Consider the following 14,611-nt stretch of genomic DNA (forward strand, 5'->3'; position numbering starts at 1 on the left):
ATGAGTCTGGGCAGCATGGCGAAAGCGATGATGGCAAGGTTGACTGACCTTTGAGTCGGAGGCAGGGGGCGGGGTTTAAATGCAAGGACTCTCGCAAACATCTGGGATTGAGAAGCAAGAGGAGCATCCGTAGCTGGAACCGAACAATGCCGGACAATCGCCTTGTAAGTGGTCAGCCATCCCTGTTGTGGATTCAGACACGGTGCTGTACAAAGAACACATCGCACCAGATACAGCAGCCACCACACATAGACTGCCATGGACATTCTCGACAAGTCATAGCAACCAACGAGGTGCCAGAATGAGCCATGTACATGGCTACCAGTCTAGCTCCGTTACCCTTCCCAAACGCCTAGTCATACAACGCCTGGCCCAGATGACCGTTCGCCCGACCGAGGGTTTTGTATGCCGAATTTGTCGTGACTATCAAAGTTCCTCTTCTTCCACGTCCATCTGGTCGCCGTTCGGCTGCCCGTTCGCCCCAGTCGGTGTGTCCTTCTTCGCCATCGTTGCCTCCTTGTCAATCATTTGCCTCGACACAGCAACGATGTTGTCCTCAATCAACTGCTGGCCGACATCCTCCAAGTGCTTCTTGGGATCCAGCTTGCCAACGTAGCGCGTCTTTAGCTGCTCCTTGGTGAGCTCAGTCTCCTCCTTGACCCTCTTCTCGTAGCCCTCGGCGAGGCTGACCAGCCTCTCGAGGCGCTCCTTTGTCCGCTGGCCTTCGGCCCGGAAGTCTTCCATCTGCAGCGCATCTGTCCACGGGTGCTTGTGCAGGTTCATCAGCATGTTCTCCTCGAGGGCTGTTTTTCGGTAGTTGATTCCGATCGAGTAGTAGTGTCGGTTGAGGCCGTGGATAAGCGCTTGGATCGAGGGCTTGTTGAGGTGGCCCAGATTTGATGTGGTCTGGCGGGGCTCCTGTCCCATCATCAGGGACTGCGGGTTGATGAGTCGGAATGCATCAATGACGACTTTGCCCTTAACCGACTGGATCGGATCGACAACCACGGCGACGGCGCGCGGGGTGAGCTGCTCGAAGCTCTGTTGGGTGTTTATGTCGACCGAGGACAGCCAACAGCCGAAGCCTGGATGGGAGTGGTACCAGCCGACGACAGATTCGGGCCTAGAAGCGGAGGTCAGCGGTGGAACAGCAGGAGGCACTAGATCGCGGATAATGCATACCTGCCAGTTTGCCGGAGCATGTCCATCATCTTCATCTGGAAAACAGGGTCGACGGCTTCTACGCTGACGCCCGTTCCACTCTGTGGCATCGCAAACACATCCACAACTCGGACGGTGAAATCGTCAACGAACTCTCCCAGCATCAGACCCATAACTTCCATCGGCACACCGGCACGACCATGTCGGAGCATCTTGAGCAGGGCAAGGGAGGAGATATGGACCGTCTCGGAATTGTCGATCAAGTTCGTGTTATCCTGGAAGCGCAGGCCTGTCAGCGGCAGTCATGGAGGAGAAACATCCGGCAATCAGCAGGGTATGCGCATACTGTCCCTGGCGCAGCACCGCCCAGATTCATGCCGCCGCCGAGTAGGCTCCTGAAGCGCTCCATGATTCTGCAGCTGGTCGCAACGGCAGCAATGGGTGAAAAGTGCGGTGCTAGATGTGTGATTGACAAGAACAAGTCCTATGGAGCTGGCGCAGTAGACGGCCTGGGAAATTTGGTTGTATTTGTGGAAGAAATTCACGTCAAGAATCGATGTTTTGTCGCCGTGATGGAATGGGAGCTGGGCCTGATTATTGCTGGTGTTTGGATCTTGGAGCTGTCTCGGTACCAGCTGCTGGAGTTGACGAAAGCCTGGCAGCCTGCAGCGTGACCTATTAAGGTAGTACCTATGGTGGGCTGGTGAAGGCCTGTGCTCTGCTCAAAATTTGACCAATCAGCAGTGAGAACGCCGATAAAGTTTCGCTATGCCCCATTCGTCTAGCGCCTCTGTGGGCTTATGGTCTTCGGTGATCTCGCAAGCTTCACACTTAAGTGAGGACGGCCTTCTTCGTCCACCCCGCGCTTCTCACAGGTATCCGTGGAAGATTTGGAACCCAGAGTCCTGGCTTGACGACCTTTTCAGTTACTCTAAACCTCCTTACCACAACCACGTAGAGCAGCATTTTAGCAACGAGTCGAGCGACGAGTCCTCCGACGAAATCGGCAAGACCCATCGCAAGATCACAGTTCGACGCGACAAGCAGCACAGCCTTCCTGAGTCGGCGGAGCGTTCAACCAAAGCTACTCGCCCCATTGGCAAATCCGAGTCCTTGACTCTCGCTGCCAACAGGCAGTCAACGATTATGCCGAAAACGACAGACATGGCGGGAGTCGAGCGCACTCGACCCCTCTACCAGATCGTCAACAATGACAAGAAGAGGGTGGCCTATTTCTACGACTCTGACATCGGCAATTATGCCTACGTGACTGGCCACCCAATGAAGCCTCACCGGATTCGCCTCGCCCACAGCTTGGTCATGAATTACAATGTCTACAAGTTCCTCGAGATTTACGTGAGTTTGACCCAAACAGCCTTCGCGTCGTCTTTGAAACACAGTCGCTGATCGCGTCCTCCGCGCAACAGCGTGCAAAGCCTGCAGTCACATCAGAAATGACGCAGTTTCACACTGACGAGTACATCGAATTCCTGCAGAAGGTCACGCCTGACAACATGGACTCCTTTATGAGAGAGCAGGGCAAGTACAATGTCGGCGACGACTGTCCGGTCTTCGATGGTCTGTTCGAGTTCTGTGGCATCAGCGCCGGCGGTAGCATGGAGGGCGCGGCACGCCTCAACCGCGAGAAGTGCGATATTGCCATCAATTGGGCCGGTGGCCTGCACCACGCCAAGAAGAGCGAGGCCAGCGGTTTTTGCTACGTCAATGGTATGTGTCTGTTCCTTGCTTATTCTCCGTTTGTTTGCATATCATCTGACTTCTCCCTTGAACAGACATTGTGCTCGCGATTCTCGAGCTCCTGCGCTTCAACAAGCGCGTTCTGTACATCGACATCGACGTTCACCACGGCGACGGCGTCGAAGAAGCGTTCTACACCACGGACCGAGTGATGACCGTGTCTTTTCATAAGTACGGCGAGTACTTTCCAGGCACCGGCGAGCTTCGGGACATTGGCATCGGCAACGGGAAATACTATGCCGTCAACTTCCCTCTGCGCGACGGCATCGATGACAAGACCTACGAGACCATCTTCGAGCCCGTCATTGCGGCTGTCATGAAGTACTACCAGCCTGAGGCGGTTGTCCTTCAGTGTGGTGGCGACAGTCTCTCCGGCGACCGCTTGGGTTGCTTCAACCTGAGCATGCGCGGCCATGCCAATTGCGTCAACTATGTCCGCAGTTTCGGTTTGCCCACCCTGGTTCTTGGTGGCGGTGGTTACACCATGCGCAATGTTGCACGCACCTGGGCCTACGAGACCGGCCGATTGGTGGGTGTTGAGATGGATTCGGTCTTGCCGTATAACGAGTACTATGATGTGAGTCTTCTGGATCGCCATGAGCCTGATCTGCTAGAGACTAATGCTTCCCAGTATTATGGCCCGGACTACGAGCTGGATGTGCGCGCTTCAAACATGGAGAACGCCAATAGCAACGAGTACCTGGAGAAGATCAAGATTGCCGTCATTGAGAATTTGAAGAGGACCACCCATGTTCCCTCCGTTCAGATGCAAGACGTTCCGCGTCAAAGCATGGGCATGTCGGATGATCAAGAGGCTGAACTGGACGATCAGGATGAGGACGAGAACAAGGACGTCCGCCTGACGCAGCGCCAGTGGGAGAAGCGTGTCGAGCGCCAGGACGAATACGAGGAGTCAGATGACGAGGACATGGCCCGTGCCAATGGCGTCTTCAAGTCCAACGGCCGTTCTCGCCAGGAGACCAACTTACGCCATGCCGCCAAGGACGATGATACGATGGAGGTTGACAGCGGAGCAGCTACTCCCCTCGAGCCTGCTCCCGATACCGCCCCCGATAACGATGACACCATGATCGAGGAGGCCTTGGCCGAGGTGCTGGCTGAGGTCGGCCAAGCTAACGCCGAAAACGGTGCCGCTGCCGAACAGCCTGCTGGGGGCGACAATACGAAGGTCGATGGTGACGGAGATGTCGATATGGCCGAGGCCTCTGCTGTCGAAGACAAGGCTCCCGAGGCGGTCATTAAGAAGGAGGACCTCGAGGGCATCTCAGCTGCGGAGTTTGAGCCCAGCAACGCCTCTGCCCCCGATAGCGCAAACGTAGCCGACAATGCCCGCGATGGCCCGGCCACCAAGCAGCGAGCCTCTGACTCTCCGGCTGTTGCCGATGCGGATGCCAAGCTCTCTGAAGATGGTCCTGCCGCTGACACTGACAAGGGCACTACGGCCGCCGACAAGACGACTGGTGACGAAGAGGCCAAGGCATAATTAAGCTGGCTTCCGATCTGAAGTGACAGCGCTTTGACATGTACAACACAAGGTTTATGTAAAGTTGTTTTTCTGCGACGGCGTTCGGGAATGCAGGTACCGGAACGAGCATGGATCTGGCAGCTTTGGGTTGACATTGGCGCTCGGTGTTTTATGGTGTGGCCATTTCGGTTGACATGTTTGACAGTGAGATGCCTTCCTGGGACAGCGCGATTGAGCGAGGTTCAGTTGATGAGCACCTCAAGGTCGGCTTGGTTCCTGACGTTTCTTAGATACCGGAGGCTCGCATTATACCTCTAATGGGATAACTTACACATGCACATCTGGGCTCCTGTATTGTTTCGAGCATATTGTTGCCAATAGACTCTGCATGATGGTGGTTTGGTCAACCGACGGGGAGCATCCCGGTGAAACTTTCGGGGCTGGTTCACTGACCATGGCGAATACTACACAGGGTTTGAACGCCTATCTTGTTTAGGCTTCCAGACAGCCAAGACTTTATTCCTAATTGTCTATTCATTAACGTCCCTGTCTAGTTATCCCATCCCAAGCCCGCCAACAGGTTGTTCTTAAACGCCCGCTAATGATTTCCACGTTATCCCAACAATAAGATCAACCACCAACTACGGTATAACTTCAATGCAGCGTCGAATAGAAGTCCGACAGTATTATGCCAAAGATCATCAGGCCATCGTCAGCCGCGTAGACACCCTTTGACTTCCCCCTTCCCCCATATCCCTGCCGAAGAAAAAACAGTGCGACCCTTTTTGTCCCAAGCCCTAAAAACTGAACAAACCACTCCGCCTCTTGCCAAAAGGATACACCAACAAGGCGCTCAGCGATAGGCCCACCGAGATGTTGATGGCCACCTGGATGACGCTAAACAGCACGCTAAACGCCGAGTTGTTCAGGTCCGAGGACGACGGCGCCGAGGAGGTGGTCGACAGCACGGTCCCATTGATGACGGTGCCGTTGGCGAGCAGCGTCTCGTTGCGCACAATCTGGTCAGCGCTCGTCACGCCGCTGAGCAGCGAGCCGCTCGCGGCCAAGCCGGAGGGCACCTGGACGAAAATGGCGGGGAGCATGGCGGCGGCCGCGAGGCCGTAGCCGATCTGGCGCGCGCGGGGAGTGATGCCCGCGCGGTTGGGGAGTGGCGGGTCCATTTCCGGGTCGCGTTCTTTTTGGGCAAGGGTGTCGTCCGAGCCTGCGGCGGGCGGGTAGTTGTAATACGGGGAAGGATGTCGGTGTTTGCCGGACAGGCGGCGAAGGCGGTGCTCGAAGTGGCGCTCCCATATATCGAGGAGCCAGTTTTGCGCATAGCGGCCGAGACGGGAGTAGAGGTTGGCTAAGACGCCAATTGTCAATGCGCCGAGGGAGCTGGACACGATGCCGTTGCCCTTGAAGAAGCGCGAGGAGAAATTGTTGACGACGAAGCCAGCGAGAGAGATGAAGACTTGCACTGTTCGGGGTAGGTCAGCAAGAACAACCAACAGGTGATGGATTGGTCGACAAATCGTACCTGGTGTTTGTTTCCACTTGGCCTGGTTGATAGCGCAAAGGCATAGCGTGAAAGGGAGGACGAAAAACAAATAGTAGTTCTCAGGCGGCCGCTGGGTGTACCAGGTGTCGCCGATGGGACAGTGTACCGCGCTGACGGCGTTGTCATCCATGTACCCGTAGATAACCGACCCAATGGTGAACCCGTAGCCGAGGAAGAGGGTGTAGATGAGTGCATAAACCATGCGCACCGAGCCTGAGACCAACTGGTGGCTCTGAAGCTCCAAGCTTGCGCAGAGAACCATGTAACCCGGCAGGATCAGGGCAATGGACGCCTGGGCGAGAGAAGAAAAGCAAAACAGTTTGCCGCCCCGTATCGATCCAAACACGCGGGCCAAGAATGAAGTCATTACCGCTGCCGTAATCTCGAAAACATTGGCGTAGAGTTCGTTGGAAGGGGAGATACAGAGCTGCAGAAATCCCACCAAACAGCCGAGGAGGAAACACACGGGCATATCGATGTAACGACCCTCAAAACCAAAGGGTGCGACGGAAGCCGAGGCCACTCCATAGAGCAAAATTCGCAACCAGACAGGGAATTTGGGTCTCCGTGCTGTGATCTCGTCCAAGCGTGCTGTCGCTTCGTCGACGCCGATGCGGTCATGCACCACCTCCTTGTATATCTCGTGGACGTCTCGCAATTTACCAAAATCCAGACCCTGACTCGCACGGACAATCTTGACTTCGGTTGTGTGCGTGTTGCTGTCGTCGAACGAAATGATCATGGTGTCCGGGAGGTATAGAAACTGCCCTTCGATGCCGAGGACACGGGCCGACATCCTCATGTACGCTTCCAGCCGGTGTGTGGGAGCGCCGTATGTCATCAGGGCTTTGCATAGTTTCAGGAGGTAAGTGTGGCGGTTGATGATCTCCGCGATATGGATTTTGATGCGATACTCGTCGGCCTTTTTCTTGGATCTGGCCGACTTCTTTGACTTCCCCGTCTCCTGCCTGACCTTTTCAGATACTGCCTCTGAAATGTCCTTGCTGGAACCCGGAGCGGCAAACATGAATGATGACTCCATGAGCCCAGCCAATGTGCTGGATGACTGTGTCTTCCATCCCCGGCGGCGACCGTCTGGCCTTGGCGTACTGGACCTCGATGCAGGGGGGGAGCTACCGGGCGTGCTGGGTGCACTAGAGTCGGTGTATGGTGACCCATTCTTGTCTTCGGTACCGTACAGCTTAAGAAGTGTGCCCAGAATCCCTCCCTTATAGCTTTGTGGAGGGGGGACGTATTCCAGATCGTGCTCAATAGGCGTGGCCGTGCCTGACCGTGGGGGAAGGGTGGAGTGTATCAAAGGGCTCTTGTGACGCCTGTGGCGCCTCACCAGCTGGTCAGCCTCTTGCTGCGCGTTCCTGCGGGGAGCAAGATTCTCCGTCTCCCCCAGTGGCGCAAAGTCTTGAGCCCTTGTTGCTGCTGAGCCGAGCAAGCCATCTCTGTCCAAGGTTCCTATCTCAGAGTCGACAGATCCTCTTCTTGATACTGGGACCGAGGAAGTTCCAACTGAATAGGCGAGCCGATCGGCTCGATGTTTGGCCTCCACTTCGGACTTGTGAGGCGAGGGGGCGATGTCGGCACAGGTCGGAAGAGTGCTCGACTTCCGAAGCACCGGGCGCGGCCGGCTCGGGCCGGCCACACTGCCGGGCTGTCCACGCTCATACTCACGTTCAAAATATTGCGCCACAGAGGCAGCAAGCTCGTCTTCGTCGATTGACGGTCGTCTGGCTGGGCTAGGGCCGTGCATTGGCGTGGAACTATTGCTGTGCGGCGAGGGCGTGTAGGCGAAGTAGTCCTGGGCATCAACCTGCGATTCGCTCGGCGTGACATAAAAAGGACTTCCAGGGCCGTTTTCTGGAGATTGGCGGTCGCTCGCGAAGCCAACTCGTTTCTTCTCCTTTCCCTTAGGCGGCCGCAAACCCTCGTCGGCAACTTGCGGGGAACCCCGATGCAGCTCCTGGTCCTGGCCAGCAACAGCCGGCGCTGCTGGACCTTCCGGTGCTCGCGGCGAAGCCATCGCTGCGGCAAGCCGTTCTCAAATGTGACAGACTCCTGGTCTTTCGTGGACAAGATCGCCCGTAAATGCGTTGGAGATGGGTCAGGGTTATGGGTCCAATGCCTGATGTCAACTGGGACAATGGGGCAATCCGGACAGCATCAGTCCCAGGTTAGTATTGACGTTTGTGGAACCAAGAAGGTGATTCTCAAGGGCGGCCCGGCTGATAGGAAAAAGTAGTAATCCCAGACCAGAAAGGATACGAGACAGAACGGTACGGGGACGTGGGCAGGAGATATCATGGAACGAAGAACGTCGGTCAAACAGGTGGGAAGAGAATCGACATCGTTATTGCGTAACCAAGAATCTGGATGGAGAAGTGACATCCAGAGGCTTGGGCGGGTGGGACGGTGGTAACTTGGAGCCCCGGATGATGAGGGCGTTTTGGGGTTGAGGACCCTCTCTGATGAGTCCCCATCGAGGTCGAGACCAATCCAGTCACGGATACGAGCATGCTCATTGCCATGGTTGGCGAGAGAACTGGCTCGGAGGCTTTGGATCGAGTAAAAGCATTGTTCCTCCGCCACTCTGGTGGGCCATCAGGTTTCGACTTTTCGATGTTTGACCGAAATGGAGCGTTATCGGCGGGCCCCCAACGTCATATTTAGCCGCCGACAGGTGAACGCCGGGAGGTGGATTGCATCAACCAGCCGGGATCGAACCGGAGAGCTGCTTGGCGGCAGCTCTTCTGCTCTTGCGGGTCGATGCTGCGAGGGGAAGAATGCGCTTCGAATATGGTTCCCTCGTCTGGACAGTCGATGACTCATCTACCGCTCGAATGCTTCTTCGTTTCGATCCGATTGATCCGAGTCGGAGGAAGGAGGGTCGAGGCATTTCGGGTGTTCCTGATGGGACAGCATCACGTGTGACAGGGCTGGTGATGATTTGGTCAAAACAAACGTCTTGGCGGCGCGTGGCGATGTCAAGATCGTCAATTTCAAGATGCGGCTCTTGCGGGTGTGTCAGGCACCAGCCGTTGAAGCCTGCAAGACAGGAGCCCAGCCGTCCCGGGATAAAACGCGCCGAGCAGCGCACTGGCCACAGACGACCACTGTTCGGAACACTGGCAGGTGTCGCACCGATATTCCAACCTTGAGCACCCGCAATTGCAAAGTCGTCCTTAAACGTAGATTCAAATCTCCCACAAGCTGAGCGACGAGAAGCAAACTGAGTTCTGATCTATCCAGACCAGATACTTACATTTTCGAGGACAACGGCGCCTTGGCCCCGCCAACTATGACCATCCCGATGTCCACCTCACCCGTGCTCTCAACCCTGCGACACCATGACGAGATTGGCGCTGTCGTACGGCTCGGCCGAGCAGAGTATTTTCCCGTCATCGGCCTGGATATGCACCATGGTTGCCCCATCAATGCCAATGTTCTTGCCCGCGACCGTCGTCGCCCCCGATTCCACAAACCACAGATCCGAGAATCGCGCAAATGGAACCTGCTGGCCCGAGTCATAGAAAGCCTCGAGAATCCACTCGGCATCCAATCGACACAGCTTCGGCCCGTTGTTGATCTGGAGCGTCACCGAGTACCCTCGTTGCACGTTGGTGATGACCCTGGCCAGCAGTCAGTCTCGTCGCCACGGAATTCGGTGCAGTTCCATGAGTCTTCTGCTGCCACTCACACCGTCCCGCTCGACGCATCCCTCGTCGTTATGTTGACTGACATCCAGTCGCCTGGCCTGACCCTGAGACCCTCGATGTTGAACGCAGTCTCCGGATACCATTCCCACCAGGCCGAGGCGCTCTGGCCCCCGTTGGAGTTGACCTGTTCATAGTCTCAGCTACACCCGTGTCTCAACTCTCGGAGCGTCAAGGCTTGGGCCGTACAATGGTTGTCACTCCAGCTTGTAACAGCGTGGAATTGCACTCTGCCCCGTCAATACCCACCCACGCAGCAGCGGCTTGTGGTGCAGGCTGCCCGGGCCGCAAGGTCAAGTCCGGCACCGTGAAGTACCCAACGACGCTGCTGATACCGTCCTGCCGCGTCGCGCGCTGCGATGCCCCGCACCAGTTGGAACTGTAGCTGATGGGATCCCTTCTCAATTTCTCATGGTCGGAAGCATGCTTGAGGTGTTCCAGTGGCGGTATCGGCAAAAAATTGAGGCCGGAGGCGTCTACATCTCGTCCTTCTTGCTGCACGCTCGCCACGAAACTGAGCTGTGCGGCGACTGTTGACGTTGCAAGAGTGTTGAGCCATATGGAGCGAAGGAAGGACCACATGTCGGGTGCGCGAGCGAGCGGTCAAGGCGTCGAGAGGCTGATCAACGCTTGGCAGTACAGGTGCCTCATCGATGGCTGGAAATCCCCTGTATTCTCTCTCGGCTTCGATGCGCAGGGCTGAAAAGCAGATGGGACAGGTGTCGAGTCTCTCGACGACTCCGAAAAGAAACGACCTGTACCTACCTGTCCGCACGGACGGCCGCGTTCCTGGTGTGGTGTGGTAGCTAGCACGCATTAAAAACCTTCCTAATCCATCGTGTCCCAAATGAGCTGAGTCCTGACTTGGCCTTTCGGCACCTCCAGCCCATGGTTCACCCCCACAGTCAGGCGGTCAACGATTGGGCTCCTGAATCAAGGACGGTAGTGGTTCGCCAACACCCAGGTTTTCGCGTTCAATAGCCCAGGTTTTTCCTGGGGCTAGCACCTCCAGCGTTGCATTCTACCACCACGCGAACCCTTCCGGGGCTAACGGAAGTTTGGTAAGGACAGGGGCTGTGTCTTAAAATAACGCCTGCAATTACGGCGAGGGCGGGCCGCCCATGTTCTCGGCGCCCCTTTCGGACTCATGCGTGTGACTTTGACCATGGCATTTGATATGTGGTTTCCCTTGAAATCGTAAAGAGCTCCAACCATAAGTCAAAAAAAGCTACTGATGGTACCTAGGTATGCATCCTCTTCCTTCATTCATTTTTGAACTACCTCCGTACCGTGCCCTAACCAGCGGTTTCCTCCGAATTACTCCACACGGAGTAATAGTTCCCTAGAGTTGTTTGATTCGACCGTCATGTGCTTAGAGCCTCGATATCACGGCGCAATTGGATTTGGGAGTCCATGCCGTCGTTGACTCGGTGTCTAATGCAAATTGTTGTACAATTGCAACTCTGCTTCGCATCGCCTATTGTATGCTCAAGGATGAAAACCTACACTGTTTTGCCTCGGAATGAATTCCCAACTTAAACTTTGACCCTTCCCATGATTGGGACAATGGGAACACCTCGCCTAGCTACAGGCGTAGAGAAGACTTGGAATCAACGCCGTGATAAGTGCCCAAGCATTTAGGTCCATTAAGGAATGGGATGAACGTAAAGGGATTTAGAACTCTTCACCATCCGCACAACCCTCTCTTATATAGTGCCATATAGCGACTATATTAGGTAGTTACCCTGTCGTTACAGGTTGCCATGTTGATTATATCCTTTATCGATATAGAATTCACTGAGCAATACATCATCCGACGGGCTGTCAATCAGGGTCGGTATTGCTAAGGCAGGATGTGACTCTAGCGCTGATATCGGAACGAATCCTCCATTTGTTTGATCTTGCATCCTGCCAAGCAGTGACACACGGCGATGGTTACCCATGAGGTAGGATAGACAGTGGCACAATCAGAGCCTCATCAGGCTTGAGCAGAATGGTAGGCCGAAGGTCTGCTTGAGTGAAGCACACTCTCCTTAATCACCCGCCCGCCCGTACACTCACCACAAGCCAGCTCAGGAGACCTCTCACTCACCGTGGTCTAATCGTGCGTCCCGCCAATCCTTTTCTGTTCTGCATGAATGTTCATTTCTGCATCCACCTTCAGCTGTCTCATACCACTTGCCAGCTTAGACGCCTGAGATGAACATGGCATGAAGCTCTGCAAACTGCCCAGCCCAACAAGACACAAGTTTCATTGCTGTACAGATCAAACCTCTTGTTGCCGGGAGATGTTGACTAAGTCGTCATGCGCTGTAACCGAAACAGAGAGGCAAACAAAATTTTCACTTGTACTCTAACACTGCCACTGTCCACAGTGCCAGGTACCTTAAGGTATGTTTTACTTTTCTTCAGGCGTCCCTTTTATTTTCTTTCATCCCCTATCCCTATCCATTTTCGCACGTTCCCTCTTGTTGTAACACATCAGGGACAAACTTCCTCATCAAACGCAAACAGGATAGGACAATCACCAACGTGGAGGAGCTGGCATCCATGGGGTTGACCGAGGCGGTGATGGGTGTAGTATTTCACGGCAGGACCCGCTGACGCCAGCGATATGACCGCATGATGGCGCCCACCGCAACGTTTTCCTGGATGCACCATGTCAGTGCTAGATCAGGAAATGTAACGTCTGAAGGGAACGGCATAGTCTTCAGGCAACAAACCTGGGAACTATCCGCCCGTAATAGTCAGCCTAAAAGGCGTCGGGGTAGTGCAGGAGACGTCTTGGCACACGTACAAAAGGGGCTATCTGGTTGACTCTGACCGGAAGACAAATGACTCATTCGTTGTCTCACCGAGCTTGCTCAAAGCCAGTACGGCATCAGAAGTTCAGCATCAGAGCAAGCCTCACAGGGATCTCTTTCGTACCCAGTGACAGAAGATCAGGAAATCAACAACAGCATCATCATTGTGTGTCCCGTGGTATTTACCGTTAACGCCTAACGAGCCAAAGTGTCCCTAGAAACCTCAAGCATGGGCGTAGCATGCCACAAGTTTTTCACCATCAAGCCATGATGAAACGTAGAATGAAGGCCACCAGGCCTCATAAATGCTTCAAAAGCCTTCTGTACTTATCCAGCACAATATTTCGATCGTTAGCCTTCCACCGCAGCCGCTGGTCCTCATCAATGGTGATGGCCTCGGCGTCCATACCCGCCACTTCCCCCGGCACCAGCGTGACCGGCACCGCCTGCTTGATCAGGTCCCTGAGCAGGCTCTTGTGCGGCATGCCGCACCACTCCGCCTCGTACACCAGCCACTCCCCCAGGCTCTTCAGCTGGGGCTTCTCGGCCGGGTTGAGGCTGCCGCCCGCGCCGCAGCTCAACCTGGCCAGGCACCCGACGAGCATGACCCAGGCAATGACCTCGGACGCGCTCGTCGACCCGGGCGGTTGCCGGAACTCGATGGTGCCGAGTCCGCCGCCCTCGTTGAGCCCGGCAAAATTCCACCGGAATGCGTCGTGCTGGAAGTCAACGCCGGGCTTGGCATCCAGCGCGATTCCTGTTGGAGAGACGGAGCTGCACCAGTTCATGCGCGCGCCCAGCCCCTCAAAGGTGGTTTGGGCATTGATGAGGTCGAAGCATTTGGCCATGGGAAGCCCCAAGAAGTATTGGTTGTTGCGGTTGCTCTTGGCCCAGACGCTCTTTCGCCGGTACGGTGGGACGAGTGCGTCGAGGCAGCGCTCAAAGTAGATGGACGACTTGGCCAGTCCCTTGGCCTGGTCAAGCTCCCAGAACCCTGAGGCCGGGGCGATGTGGATGTGGGTGAAGCATTGGTGGGTGGTGGTGAGTTCAAAGTGGGCGTTGAGGGCGTGCAATACGGTGCGCAGCTCTGCCTGCCACGACTCGGCCCGCTTGGAGAAGCGCAAGAAGGGTGAGACGAGCTTCATGCCGAAGTGGTGGTCGCGGGGCCGCGAAGGGATGCATAGCTCGCTGGCAATGGTCCATTCCCTGGAGGAGACCGCGGAGGTTGGGCTGCTGGCAACGTGGTTGGCGATGCCGGCGCGGGTAAGCCGTCTGCTGATCTCGTCCTCGAGGCCGGCGACCGTCTTGTGGTTGTGTTTCCGGCTGCGGATGACCAGGCCGAGCTCGACACAGAAGCGGAAGTCAGGAGCCTCGACACGCTGGGGTCCTCGGTGCCGGTGATGGTGGCTGCCAGCCCGGTGGTGGTGGTGGTGGTGGTGATGGTGGGGTTGATGGCCCAACTCAGGAGCCACGATGGTTAGATGCGGCATGGTGGGCAGCGGTCAGGAAACCGTTCTTGGGTATTGATACGGAGTGTATGGATGTACGACGAGTCTCTTGATGACGGGGTGGAAGCCGCTGGCAGACGTGACTGAGGTATGGCTCGGACGTATAAGGGCATGTGGTCAATATAGGGGGCAGGAGCCCCCTATATACACGCAGGCCATCCATGGCTGTCTCGACACATTCACAGAGGTTTTGTGTTCTGCCTGGCCAGGTCAGCCGCGGATAAGAGGACGGAGTCACGGTGAGGACGTCACTAGCGTCCGGCAGGTCGGCCGCGATGCAGTCAAGTGGGGCTTCGGTATGGCTCAGCAGGCGGAGGGAACCTGGGACCAATCTGCGTCTTGCCATTTCATGCAGGACGCAGACAGTCAGACGACAGACAATGCCAGGCAGGAAGAGCGGGAGGGGTTGCGGCCGCCTGGGCCAGGCAGCAAGGAGCGAATGAGGGCGCACAAGGCGACGAGGCAGAACCGGCGAGGAGACAAGGTGAAATCGAGCCTAGTGGAGGGTCCCACTCGGCCCCACTTGTTCGGTCTGCACCGCCTGCCTGAATGTGACCTGCATCCGCTTTACCTGATGGAGCACGGCGCTGATAACCGACCGCTGGCCGATC

General features: G+C 55.9%; 5 protein-coding genes across 5 annotated transcripts; 1 reads left to right on the forward strand and 4 right to left on the reverse strand.

Annotated features, from left to right (window-relative positions):
• Positions 1 to 226: 226 nt before the first annotated feature.
• N657DRAFT_639686 (Mov34-domain-containing protein) lies at positions 227 to 1,782 on the reverse strand. Its single transcript, XM_062791815.1, has 3 exons — positions 1,508 to 1,782; positions 1,183 to 1,436; positions 227 to 1,123 (listed from the first exon to the last, which is right to left on the reverse strand). The coding sequence occupies exons 1-3, from the start codon at positions 1,568 to 1,570 to the stop codon at positions 427 to 429; spliced, it is 1,014 nt and encodes a 337-aa protein (XP_062652893.1). The 5' UTR covers positions 1,571 to 1,782; the 3' UTR covers positions 227 to 426.
• Positions 1,783 to 2,307: 525 nt separating this feature from the next.
• On the forward strand, positions 2,308 to 4,423 carry N657DRAFT_563036 (histone deacetylase RPD3-like protein; the record flags this gene model as incomplete). Its single annotated transcript, XM_062788180.1, has 4 exons — positions 2,308 to 2,517; positions 2,589 to 2,889; positions 2,955 to 3,496; positions 3,551 to 4,423. 4 exons carry the CDS (start codon positions 2,308 to 2,310, stop codon positions 4,421 to 4,423), a joined length of 1,926 nt encoding a protein of 641 aa, XP_062652894.1.
• Positions 4,424 to 5,202: 779 nt separating this feature from the next.
• On the reverse strand, positions 5,203 to 7,998 carry N657DRAFT_564203 (DUF1212-domain-containing protein; the record flags this gene model as incomplete). Its single annotated transcript, XM_062788262.1, has 2 exons — positions 5,203 to 5,882; positions 5,943 to 7,998. The coding sequence occupies 2 exons, from the start codon at positions 7,996 to 7,998 to the stop codon at positions 5,203 to 5,205; spliced, it is 2,736 nt and encodes a 911-aa protein (XP_062652895.1).
• Positions 7,999 to 9,306: 1,308 nt separating this feature from the next.
• On the reverse strand, positions 9,307 to 10,270 carry N657DRAFT_563053 (concanavalin A-like lectin/glucanase; the record flags this gene model as incomplete). The annotated part of the gene is made up of 3 exons (XM_062788181.1): positions 9,307 to 9,604; positions 9,673 to 9,815; positions 9,878 to 10,270. The coding sequence occupies 3 exons, from the start codon at positions 10,268 to 10,270 to the stop codon at positions 9,307 to 9,309; spliced, it is 834 nt and encodes a 277-aa protein (XP_062652896.1).
• A 2,521-nt stretch (positions 10,271 to 12,791) lies between these two features.
• N657DRAFT_630085 (uncharacterized protein) lies at positions 12,792 to 13,982 on the reverse strand (the record flags this gene model as incomplete). Its single annotated transcript, XM_062790954.1, has 1 exon — positions 12,792 to 13,982. The coding sequence occupies one exon, from the start codon at positions 13,980 to 13,982 to the stop codon at positions 12,792 to 12,794; it is 1,191 nt and encodes a 396-aa protein (XP_062652897.1).
• Between the last annotated feature and the right edge of the window lie 629 nt (positions 13,983 to 14,611).

Source organism: Parathielavia appendiculata (genome assembly GCF_033297405.1).
Source record: "Parathielavia appendiculata strain CBS 731.68 unplaced genomic scaffold N657scaffold_1, whole genome shotgun sequence".
NCBI classification, from domain to species: domain Eukaryota; kingdom Fungi; phylum Ascomycota; class Sordariomycetes; order Sordariales; family Chaetomiaceae; genus Parathielavia; species Parathielavia appendiculata.

Excerpts from the sequence above, each read along its gene's own strand:
- N657DRAFT_639686 (XM_062791815.1), bottom strand. The coding sequence starts at position 1,570 with ATGGAGCGCTTCAGGAGCCTACTCGGCGGCGGCATGAATCTGGGCGGT. Across the intron at positions 1,437-1,507 it reads GCGGTGCTGCGCCAGGGACA|GATAACACGAACTTGATCGA; the intron begins GTATGCGCATAC and ends CTGCGCTTCCAG. Across the intron at positions 1,124-1,182 it reads ATGCTCCGGCAAACTGGCAG|GCCCGAATCTGTCGTCGGCT; the intron begins GTATGCATTATC and ends CTCCGCTTCTAG.